Source organism: Lissotriton helveticus, chromosome 3_1 (assembly GCF_964261635.1).
Source record: "Lissotriton helveticus chromosome 3_1, aLisHel1.1, whole genome shotgun sequence".
NCBI classification, from domain to species: domain Eukaryota; kingdom Metazoa; phylum Chordata; class Amphibia; order Caudata; family Salamandridae; genus Lissotriton; species Lissotriton helveticus.
Genome location: NC_136061.1, coordinates 50006358 through 50031127, shown reverse-complemented (window position 1 = coordinate 50031127; position 24770 = coordinate 50006358). Strand labels below are relative to the sequence as shown.

The 24770-nt window shown below is 47.6% G+C and overlaps 1 protein-coding gene across 1 annotated transcript in view; it reads right to left on the bottom strand.

The window, feature by feature from the left end:
* CFAP65 (cilia and flagella associated protein 65) overlaps positions 1 to 24770 on the bottom strand; it is a 621863-nt gene that overhangs the window by 460030 nt on the left and 137063 nt on the right. The window contains exon 9 of the mRNA XM_078679214.1: positions 18950 to 19215. Within this exon, the coding sequence (XP_078535340.1) occupies positions 18950 to 19215 (266 nt within the window). The remainder of the gene's footprint in view (positions 1 to 18949; positions 19216 to 24770) is intronic.

Genomic DNA, 24770 nt, shown 5'->3' with positions numbered 1-24770 from the left:
GTCAGTGCTACATGTATGTTCTGCTCCTGTGGAAGCTTGATATATAAAGAATGGTTCTGTCGGGAAGCTGGCAATTGATTTGTACAAGTAAAATCACTGTATTCACAATGTTTGATTTATGTGAAGTAACTAAAGTTGTAATGCAAGGTTCAACGTCCCTATTTGGAGCACCAACCTATACTGTTTTTACACACCACAAGGACAATTATTTTTTAGTCAAACAAAATATTTTGTATTGTACATAAATTACGGATCATGGCCGTCAATAAAACAATACAAAATAGGATAATCCAGTGAATAAAGTGCAAAAAGGTGACTTGGTGGTGATATGTGAACAATGTGCTATACATATATTGTACAAATAGGAATGAAATACTGTCTAATGTTTCAATGCATGAATGCACAACCCAAGAATGGCTTTGTGCTGGGGCCTGTACAACTGCGTAGACTAGAGTGACTACAACGTCGACGTTTCGACCCTGGGGACTAGCGCAGCTTAACATTCATCAAGGGCGGTCTTCCTCAGGACAAAGGATGGATGAGCAACGGTTGACAGCCAAAATAAATCGAACAGGATTCCCATGTAGTGAATATAAAAGGATCCAAGTGAATTCAGCATCTGTAGACACACACCGATTAGTTGTGGTCTAGGACAATGTACGAATATCTACAGGTCCCCACCAGCCGGCTGGAGCCTAAACGATTAAAGAAAGGCCGCCAGCTTTGCGGTCGTTATGAAAGGAGCGAGAGATGTGACTTCCTCCGTCAGTGCTGCATGTAGTTACTATTCTGTGGAAGCTTGAGCCACGATAGGTCTGTGTCAGTGCTGCAAGTATGTACAGCTCCTGTGGACGCTTGAAGCACGAGACGGCTGCGTCAGTGCTGCATGTATGTACTGCTCCTGTGGAAGCTTGAGCCACGAGACCTCTGTTTCAGTGCTGCATGTATGTACTGCTCCTGTGGAAGCTTGAGCCATGAGACGTCTGCGTCTGTGCTGCATGTATGTGCAGCTCCTGTGGAAGCTTGAGCCACAAGACATCTGCGTCAGTGCTGCATGTATGTACTGCTCCTGTGGAAGCTTGAGCCACAAGATGTTAATGCTGCATGTATGTACAGCTCCTGTGGAAGCTTGAACCACAAGACGCTTGTGTCAGTGCTGCATGTATGTACAGCTCCTGTGGAAGCTTGAGCCACAAGATGTTAATGCTGCATGTATGTACAGCTCCTGTGGAAGCTTGACCACAAGACATCTGTGTCAGTGCTGCATGTATGTACAGCTCTTGTGGAAGCTTGAGCCACAAGACGTTAATGCTGCATGTATGTACAGCTCCTGTGGAAGCTTGAGCCACAAGACATCTGTATCAGTGCTGCATGTATGGACAGTTCTTGTGGAAGCTTGAGCCACAAGACATCTGTGTCAGTGCTGCATATATGTACTGCTCCTGTGAAAGCTTGAGCCACAAGATGTCTGTGTCAGTGCTGTATGTATGTACTGCTTCTGTGGAAGCTTGAGCCACAAGACAAGTGTGTCAGTGCTGCATTTATGTGCTGCTCCTGTGGAAGCTTGAGCCACGAGATGTCAGTGTCAGTGCTGCATGTAAGTACTGCTCCTGTGGAAGCTTGAGCCACAAGATGAATGTGTCAGTGCTGCATTTATGTGCTGCTCCTGTAGAAGCTTGAGCCACGAGATGTCTGTGTGAGTGCTGCATGCATGAACTGTTCCTGTGGAAGCTTGAGCCATGAGACCTCTGTTTCAGCGCTGCATGTAAGTACTGCTCCTGTGGAAGCTTGAGCCACAAGACATCTGTGTCAGTGCTGCATGTATGTACAGCTCTTGTGGAAGCTTGAGCCACAAGACGTTAATGCTGCATGTATGTACAGCTCCTGTGGAAGCTTGACCACAAGACATCTGCGTCAGTGCTGCATGTATGTACAACTCTTGTGGAAGCTTGAGCCACAAGACATCTGTGTCAGTGCTGCATGTATGTACAGCTCTTGTGGAAGCTTGAGCCACAAGACGTTAATGCTGCATGTATGTACAGCTCCTGTGGAAGCTTGACCACAAGACATCTGCGTCAGTGCTGCATGTATGTACAACTCTTGTGGAAGCTTGAGCCACAAGACATCTGTGTCAGTGCTGCATGTATGTATGTCTCCTGTGTAAGCTTGAACCACAAGACGTCTGTGTCAGTGCTGCATGTATGTACTGCCCCTGTGGAAGCTTGAGCCACAAGACGTCTGTGTCAGTGCTGCATGTATGTATGCCTCCTGTGGAAGCTTGAACCACAAGACGTCTGTGTCAGTGCTGCATGTATGTACTGCCCCTGTGGAAGCTTGAGCCACAAGACGTCTGTGTCAGGGCTGCATGTATGTACTGCTCCTGTGGAAGCTTGAACCACAAGACGTCTGTGTCAGTGCTGCATGTATGTACAGCTCCTGTGGAAGCTTGGGCCACAAGATGTTAATGCTGCATGTATGTACAGCTCCTGTGGAATCTTGAGCCACAAGACATCTGTGTCAGTGCTGCATGTATGTACAGCTCTTGTGGAAGCTTGAGCCACAAGACGTTAATACTGCATGTATGTACAGCTCCTGTGGAAGCTTGACCACAAGACATCTGCGTCAGTGCTGCATGTATATACAACTCTTGTGGAAGCTTGAGCCACAAGACATCTGTGTCAGTGCTGCATGTATGTACAGCTCTTGTGGAAGCTTGAGCCACAAGACGTTAATGCTGCATGTATGTACAGCTCCTGTGGAAGCTTGAGCCACAAGACATCTGTGTCAGTGCTGCATGTATGTACAGCTCTTGTGGAAGCTTGAGCCACAAGACATCTGTATCAGTGCTGCATGTATGTACAGCTCCTGTGGAAGCTTGAGCCACAAGATCCCTGTGTCAGAGCTGCATGTATGTACTGCTCCTGTGGAAGCTTGAGCCACAAGACGTCTGTGTCAGTGCTGCATGTATGTATGTCTCCTGTGTAAGCTTGAACCACAAGACGTCTGTGTCAGTGCTGCATGTATGTACTGCCCCTGTGGAAGCTTGAGCCACAAGACGTCTGTGTCAGGGCTGCATGTATGTACTACTCCTGTGGAAGCTTGAACCACAAGACGCTTGTGTCAGTGCTGCATGTATGTACAGCTCCTGTGGAAGCTTGAGCCACAAGATGTTAATGCTGCATGTATGTACAGCTCCTGTGGAAGCTTGAGCCACAAGACATCTGTGTCAGTGCTGCATGTATGTACAGCTCTTGTGGAAGCTTGAGCCACAAGACGTTAATGCTGCATGTATGTACAGCTCCTGTGGAAGCTTGACCACAAGACATCTGTGTCAGTGCTGCATGTATGTACAACTCTTGTGGAAGCTTGAGCCACAAGACATCTGTATCAGTGCTGCATGTATGTACAGCTCTTGTGGAAGCTTGAGCCACAAGACATCTGTATCAGTGCTGCATGTATGTACAGCTCCTGTGGAAGCTTGAGCCACAAGACATCTGTGTCAGTGCTGCATGTATGTACAGCTCTTGTGGAAGCTTGAGCCACAAGACGTTAATGCTGCATGTATGTACAGCTCTTGTGGAAGCTTGAGCCACAAGACATCAGTGTCAGTGCTGCATGTATGTACAGCTCTTGTGGAAGCTTGAGCCACAAGATCCCTGTGTCAGAGCTGCATGTATGTACTGCTCCTGTGGAAGCTTGAGCCACAAGACGTCTGTGTCAGTGCTGCATGTATCTATGTCTCCTGTGTAAGCTTGAACCACAAGACGTCTGTGTCAGTGCTGCATGTATGTACTGCCCCTGTGGAAGCTTGAGCCACAAGACGTCTGTGTCAGTGCTGCATGTATGTACTACTCCTGTGGAAGCTTGAACCACAAGACGCTTGTGTCAGTGCTGCATGTATGTACAGCTCCTGTGGAAGCTTGAGCCACAAGACATCTGTGTCAGTGCTGCATGTATGTACAGCTCTTGTGGAAGCTTGAGCCACAAGACGTTAATGCTGCATGTATGTACAGCTCTTGTGGAAGCTTGAGCCACAAGACATCTGTGTCAGTGCTGCATGTATGTACAGCTCTTGTGGAAGCTTGAGCCACAAGATCCCTGTGTCAGAGCTGCATGTATGTACTGCTCCTGTGGAAGCTTGAGCCACAAGACGTCTGTGTCAGTGCTGCATGTATGTATGTCTCCTGTGTAAGCTTGAACCACAAGACGTCTGTGTCAGTGCTGCATGTATGTACTGCCCCTGTGGAAGCTTGAGCCACAAGACGTCTGTGTCAGTGCTGCATGTATGTACTACTCCTGTGGAAGCTTGAACCACAAGAAGCTTGTGTCAGTGCTGCATGTATGTACTGCTCCTGTGGAAGCTTGAGCCACAAGACATCTGTGTCAGTGCTGCATGTATGTACAGCTCCTGTGGAAGCTTGACCACAAGACATCTGTGTCAGTGCTGCATGTATGTACAGCTCTTGTGGAAGCTTGAGCCACACGACATCTGTATCAGTGCTGCATGTATGTACAGCTCTTGTGGAAGCTTGAGCCACAAGACATCTGTGTCAGTGCTGCATGTATGTACAGCTCCTGTGAAAGCTTGAGCCACAAGATGTCTGTGTCAGTGCTGCATGTATGTACTGCTTCTGTGGAAGCTTGAACCACAAGACAAGTGTGTCAGTGCTGCATTTATGTGCTGCTCCTGTGGAAGCTTGAGCCACGAGATGTCAGTGTCAGTGCTGCATGTAAGTACTGCTCCTGTGGAAGCTTGAGCCACAAGATGAATGTGTCAGTGCTGCATTTATGTGCTGCTCCTGTGGAAGCTTGAGCCACAAGACATCTGTGTCAATGCTGCATGTATGTACAGCTCTTGTGGAAGCTTGAGCCACAAGACATCTGTGTCAGTGCTGCATGTATGTACTGCTCCTGTGAAAGCTTGAGCCACAAGATGTCAGTGTCAGTGCTGCATTTATGTACAGCTCCTGTGGAAGCTTGACCACAAGACATCTGTGTCAGTGCTGCATGTATGTACAGCTCTTGTGAAAGCTTGAGCCACAAGACATCTGTATCAGTGCTGCATGTATGTACAGTTCTTGTGGAAGCTTGAGCCACAAGACATCTGTGTCAGTGCTGCATGTATGTACTGCTCCTGTGAAAGCTTGAGCCACAAGATGTCTGTGTCAGTGCTGTATGTATGTACTGCTTCTGTGGAAGCTTGAGCCACAAGACAAGTGTGTCAGTGCTGCATTTATGTACAGCTCCTGTGGAAGCTTGACCACAAGACATCTGTGTCAGTGCTGCATGTATGTACAGCTCTTGTGGAAGCTTGAGCCACAAGACATCTGTATCAGTGCTGCATGTATGTACAGTTCTTGTGGAAGCTTGAGCCACAAGACATCTGTGTCAGTGCTGCATGTATGTACTGCTCCTGTGAAAGCTTGAGCCACAAGATGTCTGTGTCAGTGCTGTATGTATGTACTGCTTCTGTGGAAGCTTGAGCCACAAGACAAGTGTGTCAGTGCTGCATTTATGTGCTGCTCCTGTGGAAGCTTGAGCCACGAGATGTCAGTGTCAGTGCTGCATGTAAGTGCTGCTCCTGTGGAAACTTGAGCCACAAGATGAATGTGTCAGTGCTGCATTTATGTGCTGCTCCTGTAGAAGCTTGAGCCACGAGATGTCTGTGTGAGTGCTGCATGCATGAACTGTTCCTGTGGAAGCTTGAGCCATGAGACCTCTGTTTCAGCGCTGCATGTAAGTACTGCTCCTGTGGAAGCTTGAGCCACAAGACGAATGTGTCAGTGCTGCATTTATGTACTGCTCCTGTGGAAGTTTGAGCCACATGACAAATGTGTCAGTGCTACATGTATGTTCTGCTCCTGTGGAAGCTTGATATATAAAGAATGGTTCTGTCGGGAAGCTGGCAATTGATTTGTACAAGTAAAATCACTGTATTCACAATGTTTGATTTATGTGAAGTAACTAAAGTTGTAATGCAAGGTTCAACGTCCCTATTTGGAGCACCAACCTATACTGTTTTTACACACCACAAGGACAATTATTTTTTAGTCAAACAAAATATTTTGTATTGTACATAAATTACGGATCATGGCCGTCAATAAAACAATACAAAATAGGATAATCCAGTGAATAAAGTGCAAAAAGGTGACTTGGTGGTGATATGTGAACAATGTGCTATACATATATTGTACAAATAGGAATGAAATACTGTCTAATGTTTCAATGCATGAATGCACAACCCAAGAATGGCTTTGTGCTGGGGCCTGTACAACTGCGTAGACTAGAGTGACTACAACGTCGACGTTTCGACCCTGGGGACTAGCGCAGCTTAACATTCATCAAGGGCGGTCTTCCTCAGGACAAAGGATGGATGAGCAACGGTTGACAGCCAAAATAAATCGAACAGGATTCCCATGTAGTGAATATAAAAGGATCCAAGTGAATTCAGCATCTGTAGACACACACCGATTAGTTGTGGTCTAGGACAATGTACGAATATCTACAGGTCCCCACCAGCCGGCTGGAGCCTAAACGATTAAAGAAAGGCCGCCAGCTTTGCGGTCGTTATGAAAGGAGCGAGAGATGTGACTTCCTCCGTCAGTGCTGCATGTAGTTACTATTCTGTGGAAGCTTGAGCCACGATAGGTCTGTGTCAGTGCTGCAAGTATGTACAGCTCCTGTGGACGCTTGAAGCACGAGACGGCTGCGTCAGTGCTGCATGTATGTACTGCTCCTGTGGAAGCTTGAGCCACGAGACCTCTGTTTCAGTGCTGCATGTATGTACTGCTCCTGTGGAAGCTTGAGCCATGAGACGTCTGCGTCTGTGCTGCATGTATGTGCAGCTCCTGTGGAAGCTTGAGCCACAAGACGTCTGCGTCAGTGCTGCATGTATGTACTGCTCCTGTGGAAGCTTGAGCCACAAGATGTTAATGCTGCATGTATGTACAGCTCCTGTGGAAGCTTGAACCACAAGACGCTTGTGTCAGTGCTGCATTTATGTACAGCTCCTGTGGAAGCTTGAGCCACAAGATGTTAATGCTGCATGTATGTACAGCTCCTGTGGAAGCTTGACCACAAGACATCTGTGTCAGTGCTGCATGTATGTACAGCTCTTGTGGAAGCTTGAGCCACAAGACGTTAATGCTGCATGTATGTACAGCTCCTGTGGAAGCTTGAGCCACAAGACATCTGTATCAGTGCTGCATGTATGTACAGTTCTTGTGGAAGCTTGAGCCACAAGACATCTGTGTCAGTGCTGCATGTATGTACTGCTCCTGTGAAAGCTTGAGCCACAAGATGTCTGTGTCAGTGCTGTATGTATGTACTGCTTCTGTGGAAGCTTGAGCCACAAGACAAGTGTGTCAGTGCTGCATTTATGTGCTGCTCCTGTGGAAGCTTGAGCCACAAGATGTCAGTGTCAGTGCTGCATGTAAGTACTGCTCCTGTGGAAGCTTGAGCCACAAGATGAATGTGTCAGTGCTGCATTTATGTGCTGCTCCTGTAGAAGCTTGAGCCACGAGATGTCTGTGTGAGTGCTGCATGCATGAACTGTTCCTGTGGAAGCATGAGCCATGAGACCTCTGTTTCAGCGCTGCATGTAAGTACTGCTCCTGTGGAAGCTTGAGCCACAAGACGAATGTGTCAGTGCTGCATTTATGTACTGCTCCTGTGGAAGTTTGAGCCACATGACAAATGTGTCAGTGCTACATGTATGTTCTGCTCCTGTGGAAGCTTGATATATAAAGAATGGTTCTGTCGGGAAGCTGGCAATTGATTTGTACAAGTAAAATCACTGTATTCACAATGTTTGATTTATGTGAAGTAACTAAAGTTGTAATGCAAGGTTCAACGTCCCTATTTGGAGCACCAACCTATACTGTTTTTACACACCACAAGGACAATTATTTTTTAGTCAAACAAAATATTTTGTATTGTACATAAATTACGGATCATGGCCGTCAATAAAACAATACAAAATAGGATAATCCAGTGAATAAAGTGCAAAAAGGTGACTTGGTGGTGATATGTGAACAATGTGCTATACATATATTGTACAAATAGGAATGAAATACTGTCTAATGTTTCAATGCATGAATGCACAACCCAAGAATGGCTTTGTGCTGGGGCCTGTACAACTGCGTAGACTAGAGTGACTACAACGTCGACGTTTCGACCCTGGGGACTAGCGCAGCTTAACATTCATCAAGGGCGGTCTTCCTCAGGACAAAGGATGGATGAGCAACGGTTGACAGCCAAAATAAATCGAACAGGATTCCCATGTAGTGAATATAAAAGGATCCAAGTGAATTCAGCATCTGTAGACACACACCGATTAGTTGTGGTCTAGGACAATGTACGAATATCTACAGGTCCCCACCAGCCGGCTGGAGCCTAAACGATTAAAGAAAGGCCGCCAGCTTTGCGGTCGTTATGAAAGGAGCGAGAGATGTGACTTCCTCCGTCAGTGCTGCATGTAGTTACTATTCTGTGGAAGCTTGAGCCACGATAGGTCTGTGTCAGTGCTGCAAGTATGTACAGCTCCTGTGGACGCTTGAAGCACGAGACGGCTGCGTCAGTGCTGCATGTATGTACTGCTCCTGTGGAAGCTTGAGCCACGAGACCTCTGTTTCAGTGCTGCATGTATGTACTGCTCCTGTGGAAGCTTGAGCCATGAGACGTCTGCGTCTGTGCTGCATGTATGTGCAGCTCCTGTGGAAGCTTGAGCCACAAGACATCTGCGTCAGTGCTGCATGTATGTACTGCTCCTGTGGAAGCTTGAGCCACAAGATGTTAATGCTGCATGTATGTACAGCTCCTGTGGAAGCTTGAACCACAAGACGCTTGTGTCAGTGCTGCATGTATGTACAGCTCCTGTGGAAGCTTGAGCCACAAGATGTTAATGCTGCAAGTATGTACAGCTCCTGTGGAAGCTTGACCACAAGACATCTGTGTCAGTGCTGCATGTATGTACAGCTCTTGTGGAAGCTTGAGCCACAAGACGTTAATGCTGCATGTATGTACAGCTCCTGTGGAAGCTTGAGCCACAAGACATCTGTATCAGTGCTGCATGTATGTACAGTTCTTGTGGAAGCTTGAGCCACAAGACATCTGTGTCAGTGCTGCATATATGTACTGCTCCTGTGAAAGCTTGAGCCACAAGATGTCTGTGTCAGTGCTGTATGTATGTACTGCTTCTGTGGAAGCTTGAGCCACAAGACAAGTGTGTCAGTGCTGCATTTATGTGCTGCTCCTGTGGAAGCTTGAGCCACGAGATGTCAGTGTCAGTGCTGCATGTAAGTACTGCTCCTGTGGAAGCTTGAGCCACAAGATGAATGTGTCAGTGCTGCATTTATGTGCTGCTCCTGTAGAAGCTTGAGCCACGAGATGTCTGTGTGAGTGCTGCATGCATGAACTGTTCCTGTGGAAGCTTGAGCCATGAGACCTCTGTTTCAGCGCTGCATGTAAGTACTGCTCCTGTGGAAGCTTGAGCCACAAGACGAATGTGTCAGTGCTGCATTTATGTACTGCTCCTGTGGAAGTTTGAGCCACATGACAAATGTGTCAGTGCTACATGTATGTTCTGCTCCTGTGGAAGCTTGATATATAAAGAATGGTTCTGTCGGGAAGCTGGCAATTGATTTGTACAAGTAAAATCACTGTATTCACAATGTTTGATTTATGTGAAGTAACTAAAGTTGTAATGCAAGGTTCAACGTCCCTATTTGGAGCACCAACCTATACTGTTTTTACACACCACAAGGACAATTATTTTTTAGTCAAACAAAATATTTTGTATTGTACATAAATTACGGATCATGGCCGTCAATAAAACAATACAAAATAGGATAATCCAGTGAATAAAGTGCAAAAAGGTGACTTGGTGGTGATATGTGAACAATGTGCTATACATATATTGTACAAATAGGAATGAAATACTGTCTAATGTTTCAATGCATGAATGCACAACCCAAGAATGGCTTTGTGCTGGGGCCTGTACAACTGCGTAGACTAGAGTGACTACAACGTCGACGTTTCGACCCTGGGGACTAGCGCAGCTTAACATTCATCAAGGGCGGTCTTCCTCAGGACAAAGGATGGATGAGCAACGGTTGACAGCCAAAATAAATCGAACAGGATTCCCATGTAGTGAATATAAAAGGATCCAAGTGAATTCAGCATCTGTAGACACACACCAATTAGTTGTGGTCTAGGACAATGTACGAATATCTACAGGTCTCCTCCAGCCGGCTGGAGCCTAAACGATTAAAGAAAGGTCGCCAGCTTTGCGGTCGTTATGAAAGGAGCGAGAGATGTGACTTCCTCCGTCAGTGCTGCATGTAGTTACTATTCTGTGGAAGCTTGAGCCACGAGAGGTCTGTGTCAGTGCTGCAAGTATGTACAGCTATTGTGGTCGCTTGAAGCACGAGACGGCTGCGTCAGTGCTGCATGTATGTACTGCTCCTGTGGAAGCTTGAGCCATGAGATGTCTGCGTCTGTGCTGCATGTATGTGCAGCTCCTGTGGACGCTTGAAGCACGAGACGGCTGCGTCAGGGCTGCATGTATGTACTGCCCCTGTGGAAGCTTGAGCCACAAGACCTCTGTTTCAGTGCTGCATATATGTACTGCTCCTGTGGAAGCTTGAGCCATGAGATGTCTGCGTCTGTGCTGCATGTATGTGCAGCTCCTGTGGAAGCTTGAAGCACAAGACGTCTGTGTCAATGCTGCAAGTATGTACAGCTCCTGTGAAAGGTTGAACCACGAGACGTCTGCGTCTGTGCTGTATGTATGTACAGCTCCTGTGGAAGCTTGAAGCTCGAGATGTTTGCGTCTGTGCTGCATGTATGTACAACTCCTGTGGAAGCTTGAGCCACAAGACGCTTGTGTCAGTGCTGCATGTATGTACAGCTCCTGTGGAAGCTTGAGCCACAAGATGTTAATGCTGCATGTATGTACTGCCCCTGTGGAAGCTTGAGCCACAAGACCTCTGTTTCAGTGCTGCATATATGTACTGCTCCTGTGGAAGCTTGAGCCATGAGATGTCTGCGTCTGTGCTGCATGTATGTGCAGCTCCTGTGGAAGCTTGAAGCACAAGACGTCTGTGTCAATGCTGCAAGTATGTACAGCTCCTGTGAAAGGTTGAACCACGAGACGTCTGCGTCTGTGCTGTATGTATGTACAACTCCTGTGGAAGCTTGAGCCACAAGACGTCTGCGTCAGTGCTGAATGTCTGTAGTGCTCCTGTGTAAGCTTGAGCCACGAGACATCTGCATCAGTGCTGCATGTATGTACAACTCCAGTGGAACCTTGAGCCACAAGACGTTTGTGTTAGTGCTGCATGTATGTACTGCTCCTGTGGAAGCTTGAGTCGCAAGACGTCTGCATCAGCGTTGCATGTATGTGCTGCTCCAGTGGAAGCTTGAGCTGCAAGACGTTTGCGTCTGTGCTGCATGTATGTACAACTCCTGTGGAAGCTTGAGTCGCAAGACGTCTGCATCAGCGTTGCATGTATGTGCTGCTCCAGTGGAAGCTTGAGCTGCAAGACGTTTGCGTCTGTGCTGCATGTATGTACAACTCCTGTGGAAGCTTGAGCCACAAGATGTTTGTGTGTCAGTGCTGCATGTATGTACTGCTCCTGTGGAAGCTTGAGCCACGAAACGTCTGTGCTCCTTGTATGTACAGATCCTGTGGAAGCTTGAGCCACGAGACGTCTGTGTCTGTGCTCTTTGTATGTACAGATCCTGTGGAAGCTTGAGCCACGAGACGTCTGTGTCTGTGCTCTTTGTATGTGCAGATCCTGTGGAAGCTTGACCCCCAAGCTGTCTGTGTCAGTGCTGCATGTATGTGCTGTTGCATCATAAACTATAGGAGCTGGGGATCATAAGATGGCAGAAGCAGCATGGTGTGCATCACACACCTCAGCGGGTAGTATGCTCAAACCTTGTAATCTCCATATCATAAACTACCGGTGCAGGTACTCCCACAAGACAGCTCAGAGGCGCCGTATAGTTGTAACTCACTGACCTAATGCCAGCATCATACTCTTCATAAAACTGTGAGCCTCTCCAAAGGCAGCAAATAACACACTACATCAGTACCCACCCAACACCCCATAGGTGGACTGATTTAAAGCAACATTAATGACCCCCAACAGGACCACAGTCTCAATTACCTCCTACAATGCACAAACCAATTGTCAATCACATCAACACACCAAATTACACTACAACTAAATACATGCGCAAAATATTAACTGCACTGTTAGACCTGTCAGCCCTAGGGTGGTCTTTCCCTATTTTTTTTCGCCCTTGCCTCATTTTTCCCACCTTTTTTTTTTGTTGGCCTTAGGTCTCCGAGCACCTTCCCATTGCTAATCAATGCTAAGGTGCAGGTGCTCTCTTCCCCCAACATGGCTGCCACTGCTCCCTGCTACTGCAGCGTGGTCTTTTTAGTCGCACTCTAGTTGCGAGGAGCTGGCTGGAACCCCTAAACATGTTTGCCATACCAGCCTCCCTTGCCTGCCCATAGCTAGACTAGGGTAGCTCCTGGAACCTTCTAGAATAGGGGCAGAGTCTGTTTTTGCCGCCTTAGAGGGTGGTCACCTGACCTGGGCATATATAAAGAAAGGAGGGTTTAGGAGTTGCCCACCAAGCAGTGAAGAACACTGAACTAGCCCACTGATCTGGCCCGGCGGGAGGGGAATCCAGGGACCACCTGCAGTGACCTGCTGAGGAATCCTGTCAGCAGCCTTCAACTCAACTCCCCCGCCCTTTTCAAGAAACCAAGAATCTGTTCTCTACCAAGGGCGCAGGAACCATCAAGCGCCAAGAAGAAACCTAACTGCCACTGGACTACTGGGGATCAACCAGGTATTGGGCTGTGCCCCTTCTGCCCCCCTTTTGCCTTGACCTGGGTCTCTGCGCTGTCCTGCCACTGTCATGTGGCCTGTCCTGTCTGAACTGCTAACCTGCCTCCAATTTAAATAAACTACCAATGGAGCGCCCTGCCTGCCTAGCGCTAGCCCCCTGGACTGCCTGTCCTGCCAGAACTGTTGGGTGTGCCCCCACTAAGCGATACGTCAATCCCCACTCACCGCAGGGGAGACTGCCTGTGAAGCGCTGCTGTCCGGAGCGCTGCGATCTGTACCCGGCGGCCCTCGGTGCCAGAAAAGGGCCACCGCCGCGTTACTGTCACCGCAGCCCGGCTCGATTGTGGGGAGTCCTTGCGGCGGCCCCCGGAGCCTTGGGGAGGCCGCCACGATCATCTGGAAGCCTCCTGCCCCCGCTGAGAATCCCGTTGCGGCGGCCCCCGGTGTCAGGAGAGGGCCGCCGGAATTCCTGTCAGGCCGCGCTAGGCCCGACAAGGCCTGAAGCCTCCATCCGCCATCACGTGACGGGGGACGCGGCATCCCTGGCCACGCACCCATCCGGCGCCGCGCAGCGATTGGCTTACGCTGCTGTGCCCCTCCGCCATCACGTGACGGGGACGCGGCATCCCTGGCCGCGCCCCCATCTGGCGCCGCGCAGCGATTGGCTTACGCTGCCATGCCCCTCCGAAACCGCTTGCTGATTGGTTCCCGGGCCACCCACGTCATCGCGGGCCCGGGAACAGGACATCCCTTCACCGGAGGGCTCGGGGAGTGCCGAGAGCCCTCCCTCCTCCACGAGACGCCACCGCTCTGCCCCTCACTGGTCCCGAGGCTGGAGGAGTTTGAGAGAGGCCCGGGACCGGTCCCCCTAACAGCACGAGGCTGGAGGAGCCCTCCCCCGGCCCCTTGAGCCTACGCAAGGGCCCCGAGCGGCCGAAGAGAGAAAGGTAATCCCCGGAGAGGTGGGCGGGAGGCCCCGAGTGTGCCCCTCCCCCGGGAAAGACTGTTGTTGGGCCCCGTTGGCCCCTCGTGGTGCCCGCAGGCCTGCTGGAATTGGGCAGGAGCCCTGTACTGACTGGTGAGCCCAAAAGGAACCCCTGACTAGGGGAACAGTTAATGCTGGAACTGTGTTGTTGTGTTGCTCCGGTTTAGAACACTGCTAAGGTCACATCCAAAAGGGGTTTTTCATGATAATTGCCCCTGGGGCCTGGCTAATGAAACGTTTTACTTATGCCTAATGAGGTGTTGGTTCTGCAGAAGGACATGTTGCCTGATTTCTAGAGAAATGTTTAGTCTTGCTTAAAGAAATGTTGCCTGTCTTCCTACATAAGTGGTTTTACTCCTGCCAAATGAAATGCTAAATTAATGCCTACAATGACCTGATGCAACAGTTATTGCAGAGTAATGAACTGTGTAGTCCTTTAATGAAATGGTTATGATGAAATGCTTTGCCGAGACTTTGATGCTTTGATTATTGAGTGCCCTGAACCTTGAACTTAGATAAAACTTAATGATTTGAATCAAACTTACTGGTGTGGTCTCAGTCATTGTGTGCGTTTGATTGTCTCAGTGGATGCGTGTGCTGTGTGGTCACTTTACACCTAAGCTTTCGGGTGCCTACCTGCTCGGGCCAAGCTACCCCCCAGGGAACTGGTGACCCCAGTTCCTACATGCACCTACACCACTGACGATGCCATATAAACAGTAAGCAGACTCCGCTCAGTGAGACAATACTTGAAACCTAGGCATGAAATTACTCAACCCAACAGGTGCAAGGCCATAATAATGGCATACGAAGATACACATACACTTTCAAACTAGGGTAGTCTATTGCAGTAGGGGTAGCTACCGGCTAGGGGCAGTGAGGTGGGAGGTATAACGAGGGAGGGGGGAATAATATATACAAATTGCAATTTCCTTTTTACCGCCGGTCACTGCCTCTTCTTTCTCTATCCTCTTCTCGGCAGTAAGCACACAGTCTACCAGAATCCTCTGACCAATGACCACGCTGTCTTTGCAGTGTTGTGATTGCTCTGAGCGCTGCGGTTTGATGCTCAGACAGGTGCTGGCAGGCTGTGCACATGCAGAGTGCGCATAACCCTTTGGCCGGACCGAGACGGCCGGCCACAGCATCATGCGCACTTTAGGTGCTGCCACCACTCCCACCCCTGTGTTGCGGGGAGCCCAGCCCCACCCAACTGGCATTTAGCTGCAAGCTGAATACAAAAAACAAAATGATAATAACAGACGTTATTATCATATATTTTTTCTGTATTCAATCTTGCAGCTGAAGCAGTGGGGCAACGCTCGTCTGCGTTAGCGGAGGCTCCGCCACTGGTCTATTGTTAAGAGAGCAGTAGACAGACTTTTAACCTTACTCTAGCATTTATCAAAGTACCTGATATGGCCCTATCTCCACATACAGATAAGGATGTTTCTTGCATCAGTCTTGCATCTTCACATTGCTCGCTAGCTCATAAAACGTCCTCTATATTCTTAAAATCCAGCATGAAAAATTGATCTTTATTTAAAACGTCTGATGTTGATGGTTTTTGCTTCTTAAATGGCTCCTTCCACCTTTTCCACCCTCTGCATGCCTCTTCTTTCTAGTCACATGTATATTTGCCTCAATCTCTATTAGTGTGTCACAGCAAACTGGCCACAAATATTTTCAAAGATCATAGCCTCTCCTAATTTGGAAAGTGATACCCTGCAACTTGAAACGACCTAACCTCCTCTAGCTCATCTATTAAACTCACCAACCACATGGATGAGCTCACTTCTGCCCCTTTTACCCAACAATTATCACACCTAATTCCTATTAATGTATTCTACCACACAGAAACTTGAGTAAATGCATCGAATGGTTTGCTTAAGCACACAAAACAAATCCCAATAAACACCAATAATCAATTACAATGGCCTAACCTTGGTTTCCGAGGCAGTGAGCGGCCCGCGCAAAGCACTTCAATGCCTTGTCAGGGGTAGTAAGCACTATTTAAATGCAATTAGAATACAATACAATAGAACACAGTGGAGGGGCTGCAGGCAGAATAATTGCTTAGTCTGACACCTGCAGCCCCACCCTGCCACCCATCCCCCCTCACCCAACCTGCCGCCCCTACCTCCTCTGGCTCTCCCACTGACACTTTCTGCCTGCTCAGAGCAGGTGGAAAAGGTCAGTGCTTTCCTCCCCGGAATGGGTAAAAACACACTGTAAAGGATGCAGTATGTCTGGGTCTGTCTGATAATGTCCCATTCTGGGTTGCAGGAATTTGGTGCTGGGATATCAGGTAAATCATAGATTCCAACCCACATTTTACAATATTCATAATGAGGGCATTCGTTTTTTTCTGAACTAAACCAATTAACAATTTTGTAAAGCACTCTTTAGAAGCTGCATCACTCGTAGTTATTACTGTTTTTGGTAAATATTTTACCTGTGGCGCTAGACGATAAAGTAATATCCTTAGGTAGGAGGATGAAAGTAAAGATTGAAACCTTAGGTTCCTGGCTCCAGAACCAGTGTTGTCTAGTCTCAAAGTTGCTTATTTTATAATGTGCATTTCTAAGTTCTAATCTTGGAATCTATAGCTGATCAATATTGATGCAGTTCTAAGCAATCACTTCATCTCTCTGTGCAAAAATTGTGAGGATTTGAAAGAAACATAAGAAAAAAGCAAAACTCATTAAAAAAAAAATGTATATTTGTGCTGTCTAGGCTAATCTTCTTTCCGATAATCTGATCTACCAAACCCCACAAACCAAGCTTTTTTATGGGGTAAACAGTCAAAATTTAAGAGATGGCACAATAGAGTTTTAAATATCGAGAGGACACAATATCGACTTTCAAAAATATAGTGGTGAAGAATATCGATATGCAGGTAAGAAATATCGTTAATAATATCGAAGTTAATAATATTGTTAGTCATAATGTCGTTGATAGAAATATCGATTTTTTTTAGTGTTTTAAGTGTTAGTATTTGTGTAAAATGTATATATTATTTTTGTAATGTATGTTTGAATTTTTTAAAAAGTAATGGATTTTATGTTAAATTATTTTTGCGTATTTTAGTTCCTTAACAGGTTGTGGGTTCATAGGGGAATAGGGTGGGAAGTAATTTAATTATAATATATTAATTTAGAAATTTTTTTTAAACTAATTATATGTTAGTAAATTTTGTGTAATTTTATTCCGTAGCAGGTTGTGGGTTTGTAGGGGAATAGGGTGGGAAGTAGTTTAATTTAAATTAATTAATTAATACATTAATTAATTCATATTTTTTGTATTTAATAATTTGTATGGTTAATTGTGTTAATTAATCAGTTACTAATTAATCATACATTGATTACTAATAATTAATAATGTATTGGTAATTATGTTAATTGTGTTAAGAAAAAGTTATTAATTCGTTATTAATTTGATATCAATTATTTATAATTAATTTGTTAACATGTTAATTTTGTACTTTTTTCAGGAGTGCATTGAGGGTTGATAGGGGAGTAGGGTGGGAAGTAATTTAATTTTTATTAAAATGTATAATATTTTTTATATAATATGTATTTAAAGTTATTTTATAGGGTTTATTGTGTGACTGAATTTATATTTCATGGTTATTAATTTTATTATTAGTTAATTTATTGATAATTCATTCTGTTAATTGATTAATATTTAACAATATTGGTTGTGACGTTTATAGGGAAACATGATGGGAGGTAATTCTTTTTTTAAATTAATTGTTAATTAATGTTAATTATATTGCAGGAGTGGGAATACTAAATAAATCCCCTACGCTATCCAACAGTTTCCCTACTGTTATACTTGGTGGAGTGTGAATAGTAAATTATTCCCACCCGCTATCCAACACTTTCCCTACTGTTGCACTCGCAGGAGTGGGAATAGTAATTTATACCCACCCGCTATCCAACACTTTCCCTACCGTTGCACTCACTGGAGTGGGAATAGTAATTTTTACACTCCCACTATCCAACCCTTTCCCTACTGTTGCACTCGGTGGAGTGGGAATAGTAAATTATTCCCACATGCTATCCAACACTTTCCCAACTGTTGCATTCGCTGGAGTGGGAATAGTCATTTTTACCCACCTGCTATCCAACAGTTTCCCTACCGTTGCACTCACCGGAGTGGGTATAGTAATTTTTACACTCCCGCTATCCAACACTTTCCCTACTGTTGCACTCGGTGGAGTGAGAATAGTAAATTATTCCCACAGGCTATCCAACACTTTCCCTACTGTTGCACTTCCTGGAGTAGGAATAGTAATTTCTGCACTCCCACTATGCAACATTTTCCCTACTGTCACACTTGTTGGAGTGGGAGTAGTAATTTTATCCCCTACGCAATGCAACGTTTTTCCTACTGTTATAATTATTGTGGTGTGATTTTTTATTATTATTATTTAATATTTTATATATAAAATTTATTTTTATATTTATATTACAGGTTTATATAGATATATATGTAATTAAAATTGTAATTATGTTTTTAACATTTTACAATTATTTAATAATTATTTATTCATGTTATTCAGTTAATGTATATATAAAAAATAATTATGCATATTTAATATTTTTTCATTACATTTATTAATTTTAACATTTTTTAAATAATTCTAACTATGTTTTCTTTAATTATATTTATAATTCAATTAATTTATATTATTAAAAGACAGTTAAGAAAATCGATATTTTATACAACTATATTTTTAATAACGATATTTTGGTATCAATACTTTGGTACTTACCTGTATGAAGACAGGAAGTCGATATTTTGTCCATCGATATTTTGACCACGATATTCTGGTGCCTCAATATTTGACTGGCGATATTATGTCAGTGATCAGTTTTATGGAAGTTCTTCATTTTATAGCTGCCCCTGCTACAGTAAAATAAGGTTCTATGTCAAGTGCTCAGGTGCTCAGTTGAGCTAAGTTTGAACTGTCTCAATTAAACTCTACAGCTGCCCTTGCCTCCTGACACATACTGGGAACAGTAAGAAAGTGTGTCTAGCCCCTGGAGTCAAACTGAGCACCATGTCTCTAAGCAGATTTAGATCTTACCTGGTGATGAATAAGGCAGGCCACTCTTCGGTAGTGAGCGATTGTGTGAGCGGGGCAAAAGAGGACCTTCAGGGTCTGTGAGCTGTTTCCAGCAAGAACGCCGCAGGGCGGGTCAAAGGAGAAGACGCTTTCATTGGCATCAATATCAAACACGTAATGGGCTGGGACATCAGCCTCATTGCGGATCTCCAGAATGCGCTGCGCCTGCTCTCCCACGTTGATCAGGCCAAAGTTCACAAGGTTACTCTGCAAGGACACAGATGGGCCTATAAAAGAAGATATAGGGAAATGTAAATCAACCTCTAGTGGTCATGGCTAGGATTTGAGCCTTCATTTATTAAGGACATTTTGACACCAAGAAGCACCTAGAAAAATGAACATTAAAGATTCTGCAGATGATGGTTGTTAGAAATGGGATTTCTGGTTGGCTAAGGCTTGCGCCAAAGCCAGGCAGAAACCACCATTCCTAAGGTAGGGTAAGGAAGTCACCCGCCAAGATAACCCCTGCTCATTCCTCTAGGTAACGCGGCGCGGGCAGCAAGGCTAAACTCGGAGGCGATGTGTAAAGCATTTGCGCACGCACCCACCAGCAACAACATCCAAGGCCCCCCCACAAAAGGAACTACACACCAGGTATATGTAAAAATAGCCTTTGTATTCAAAAACACATTAGATAGGAACACATACTTTACAATGTGCCAGAGGCACGGGCAGAATTTACAGGGGGATTATGTACCGGACAGGGCCACATGGACCACTGTCAGGAATAAGCACTTGGTAAGGAAATAGCACTTTTAGAACATAGAACTTAGAAGTTTCACACATGATGCGTAGGACATTCAGAGGTGTAAGGAACAAGGCACATGATGCATCAACAACACATTCAGAGGTGCAGCACAAGAGAACACATGATGTATAAACTACACATTCAGAGGTGTACGGAACAAGGCACATGATGCATCAACAACACATTCAGAGGTGCAGCACAAGAGAACACATGATGTATAAACTACACATTCAGAGGTGTAAGGAACAAGGCACATAATGTATCAACAACACATTCAGAGGTGCAGCAAAGAGCACTTTGCAGAAATCACATTAACATGAACTTACATCAAAGTCCAGGGTCCAGGTTGCGCCACTGCGCCAAGACCTAAACGTGGCAGCTGCCCACAAAGTGCTGGGCAGCTGTGGGTGATGGGGCCAACGTAGGAGCCTCTCTAGGCTCAAGAACAAATATGCCAAGGGGGGAGCCTCTCAGGGCTCGAGAAACAAATATGGCCCCTTGAGCCTCGTGGGCTCTTCAGACAAAATGCCCCCCAGAGCCTCTCTGGGCTCGCCAGGAACTGCAGCTAACGTTGGTGCCTCTCAGGGCTCGTGAATAGGGTGGGGGCCTTCGCTGGAGTCCCCCCTCTGGGGACTCGATATGGCCAAAATGGGCAACGAGCCTCTCTGGGCTCGTGAGCAATGTGGGGCCCAGGGGAGCCTCTCGGGGCTGGCGCTAGAGCCTCTCGGGGCTCGAGAGCACTCTGGCGGTAGCGGAAGTCCCTCTCGGGAGACTCGAAGGAAATTATGGGGCCCAAGAGCCTCTCGGGCTCATGAATAACGGGGGAGGGGCAGGTGGAGTCCCTCTCGGGGGACACACGGTCGGAACTGCCCCCCTGAGCCTCTTGGGCTCGGTCTCAACAGGCGGAGTCCCTCTCGGGGGACTCGGCATTAGGTGAGGCCCCACGGGCCTCTGAGCATCCAAGCGCTCGCAATGGAGGGGAGGGGCAGGCACCGGCAATGTGCCCCGACGCCCCTCCTCTCCCTCTCTCCACTCACCGGTCTGTCGGCAACGGTGCCGTGGCCTCTGCTTGCTCTCCGGGGCTCTCCCTCGCTCTAGGGAGCCCCGGGGGGGGGGGGGGGCGACGATCATCCGTGGCCAAGCAGGAGCGCGGAGTAGGCTCCCGCCGCTTCCTGATTCCTCGGCTCCTCCCCCTATGACGTGGCAGAGGGCTCGGCCGGCTGGGCCAATCCCAGCGCGGCCGGGTGGGGATGCCGGCGGCTGCCTTTCTCCGGGGTCAGGGAGAGCTGGGGCCGCGGCAGTGATCTCGTCTAGGCAAAAGGAGGGGTAGGCTCCCTCCGTGAAGTAAATAAGAAATAAAGTGAGGTAGGCACTCGCTGGGGGTCCAGGAACCCTGCACAGAACGGAGCAAATTCCGGGTGGGCACCGGCTTGGATAAACAGCGCTCCCAAGCGCTGTGGACAGAAAAAGCGCTCTCAAGCGCTAGGGGTCAAGGGACAGCGCTCCCAGCGCTATAAGTGAAAAATAGAGCGCTCCCAGCGCTACAAGCAGGATAAAGCGTTCTCAAGCGCTAGGAAAGAAATACAGCGCTTCCAGGCGCTAGGAGGGCACAGAAAGCAACAAAGTCCTTTGGCAATCCAGCATCTCAGCAGTCCAGGGGCTGGGCAGGGCTCAGGGAGGCAAGCCTTCCCCTGAGCCCAAGCAGCAGCACGCCCCTGGCAAGATTCAAGTTGGGAACAAGAACATTTTACAAGAGGTCACAGCCTCCTTTTATACAGAGCAATCCTTTGTCTAAAGGTGAAGGGTGGGGGAAGAACCAGTCGCAGCTGGTCTGGGAGTACTGTTGATGGGCTCAACCACCCTCTCTATTCACTGGCAGGGCTTGGGTCATCAGACGCTCCCCAGGGGGGTGGAGCCAGCATTGTGTGGGGGAAACCCAGCCTCATTCAGGACACAGGTGCACTCCTCCCCAGCCATCAGCATGCTAATCTCACACTCACCACCGGGCAGACCCATCCAGACTTCCTGGAGCCTGGCATGCCAGCCAGCTCCAGCCAATCACGCTCCAGCACCCTCACTGCATACATACATCAATGTCTAGAAGTGGTACTTCCCTACTAGACACATACAAGCCGCACATACCATTGCGCAGCATTCATTCTCACGAGTTCACACATACCAAACTCGAGCCTGCACTCCCCACACATCAGGAACTACCAGGGACACACACATTCCCCATGCATTCATATGGGAGGGCAGGCCTATCTCCCTCCACGCACTCAGAGTGCGCACGCACTTTCCACTGGGACACAGTGAAAGTGCGCAGCAACCAAGACATCACTATTAATTATTTAATAACACCAGGCAAAAAGTTCAGGGGTGAACCTGCCAGACGGGCCAAGTCCAACACAACCCCCTTCCAGCCAAAACGCAGGGTAGGCCAATCACCACTGTGATGGACTTCCCTGCTTGGGGCGATAGAACACGGACGCGGGCCCGCACTGCAGGGACACCCTCCGGTTCTACGCCACGTTGATCCATAAGACTAGCACACTTAAAAAAAACAGGCCCAACTAGGCTACCCCACTGGTACTCCTTAGTTGTCCACGGCTAGGACCAGGCCCTAGGCCACCCATATACCACTGGTCCCTGTCAATCCACAGAGTGGGGGGTAGTAACCCCTGGCCTACACTAGCCATTCTCCACTCCCTTTCTCAGGGTAGTTCCAAACTACCACTGATCCTTCAACCTAGGGTCCGTACCCTCAGGCTGACCAGAGGTCACGGGCAAGCATGCCCCACCCTACCTCTACTTCTGAAGCACCCTCCAGAACACAACTCTCACACCTGGAATCCATATTTCAACAGATGCACAGGGGTCAGACTTCCTCTGACCCCCTTCCAGAATTCCACACACTCCCAACTGGAGCGGTACTACCAGACAACAGAACTACTGAAACCCTGTTCACTGATGTTCAACATTCTTCAAACACACCGGGAGATCTTCCTCGAATGACCTATTGGTACAGCCTAGGCCCCCGACCTGACGTTCCCTTCAGAAACATTCCAGGCCCTGACACTGGGTTTCGGGCACCTGGTGACATGCAGTCCCACCCACTCCTTCTCCTCTTGAGACAGGACGTGAGCCCCTACACCGAGACCTAGCTGGGCTACACTGAACCTCTTCCACCACACTGGGCTGGAAGACACCTCAGACACTCCTTTTGGAATCACTCCATCCCCTATGCCTCTCTCCTCCCAGAACATTACCAACTCCAAAATTCTGTCTCTCAACAGACCACAGAAATCAAAAAGCAGGCTCCACTGTCTGCAGACGTTCTTGGGAAAAGTTCAACACACAGGACTTGGGTATCTGAGCAAAACAAGAGCACACAAGTATTCAGCAAGCTCCCCATCCAGAGAACTCACACCATTCATTCACACACGCCCCTCCCCAGACTGGTAAGGCAGTTTCTACCACCCCTGATTTCTCAACCTGACCACATGTGACACAGGTACCATTACTCCAGGAAAGGGACAGGGAACACCCATACTGAACACATTTTTGCTGCCACCACTGGATCTCACCCTTCTGGTGAATCCAGAACACATTTCAACAGAAATGACATTTTTAGCAAACTTAAAAACAATAATCCCCTTTCATGTAACTATCTAACAATGCAGAGTTTTGTAGTGGGGCCAGCTGTCGCTGTGGTACTGGGCAAACACAAGTCCAAATCCCACCGCTAGCCAACAATGTTAGAAATGGGATTTCTGGTTGGCTAAGGCTTGCGCCAAAGCCAGGCAGAAACCACCATTCCTAAGGTAGGGTAAGGAAGTCACCCGCCAAGATAACCCCTGCTCACCCTCTAGGTAACGCGGCGCGAGCAGCAAGGCTAAACTCGGAGGCGATGTGTAAAGCATTTGCGCACGCATCCACCAGTAACAACATCCAAGGCTCCCCCACAAAAGGTACTCCACACCAGGTATATGTAAAAATAGCCTTTGTATTCAAAAACACATTAGATAGGAACACATACTTTACAATGTGCCAGAGGCACGGGCAGAATTTACAGGGGGATTATGTACCGGACAGGGCCACATGGACCACTGTCAGGAATAAGCACTTGGTAAGGAAATAGCACTTTTAGAACATAGAACTTAGAAGTTTCACACATGATGCGTAGGACATTCAGAGATGTAAGGAACAAGGCACATGATGCATCAACAACACATTCAGAGGTGCAGCACAAGAGAACACATGCTGTATAAACTACACATTCAGAGGTGTAAGGAACAAGGCACATGATGCATCAACAACACATTCAGAGGTGCAGCACAAGAGAACACATGATGTATAAACTACACATTCAGAGGTGTAAGGAACAAGGCACATAATGTATCAACAACACATTCAGAGGTGCAGCAAAGAGCACTTTGCAGAAATCACATTAACATGAACTTACATCAAAGTCAAGGGTCCAGGTTGCGCCACTGCGCCAAGACCTAAACGTGGCAGCTGCCCACAAAGTGCTGGGCAGCTGTGGGTGATGGGGCCAACGTAGGAGCCTCTCTAGGCTCAAGAACAAATATGCCAAGGGGGGAGCCTCTCAGGGCTCGAGAAACAAATATGGCCCCTTGAGCCGCGTGGGCCCTTCAGACAAAATGCCCCCCACGAGCCTCTCTGGGCTCGCCAGGAACTGCAGCCAATGTTGGAGCCTCTCAGGGCTCGTGAATAGGGTGGGGGCCTTCGCTGGAGTCCCCCCTCTGGGGACTCGATATGGCCAAAATGGGCAACGAGCCTCTCTGGGCTCGTGAGCAATGTGGGGTCCAGGGGAGCCTCTCGGGGCTGGCGCTAGAGCCTCTCGGGGCTCGAGAGCACTCTGGCGGTAGGCGGAGTCCCTCTCGGGGGACTCGAAGGAAATTATGGGGCCCAAGAGCCTCTCGGGCTCATGAATAACGGGGGAGGGGCAGGTGGAGTCCCTCTCGGGGGACAGGCGGTCGGAACTGCCCCCCTGAGCCTCTCGGGCTTGGT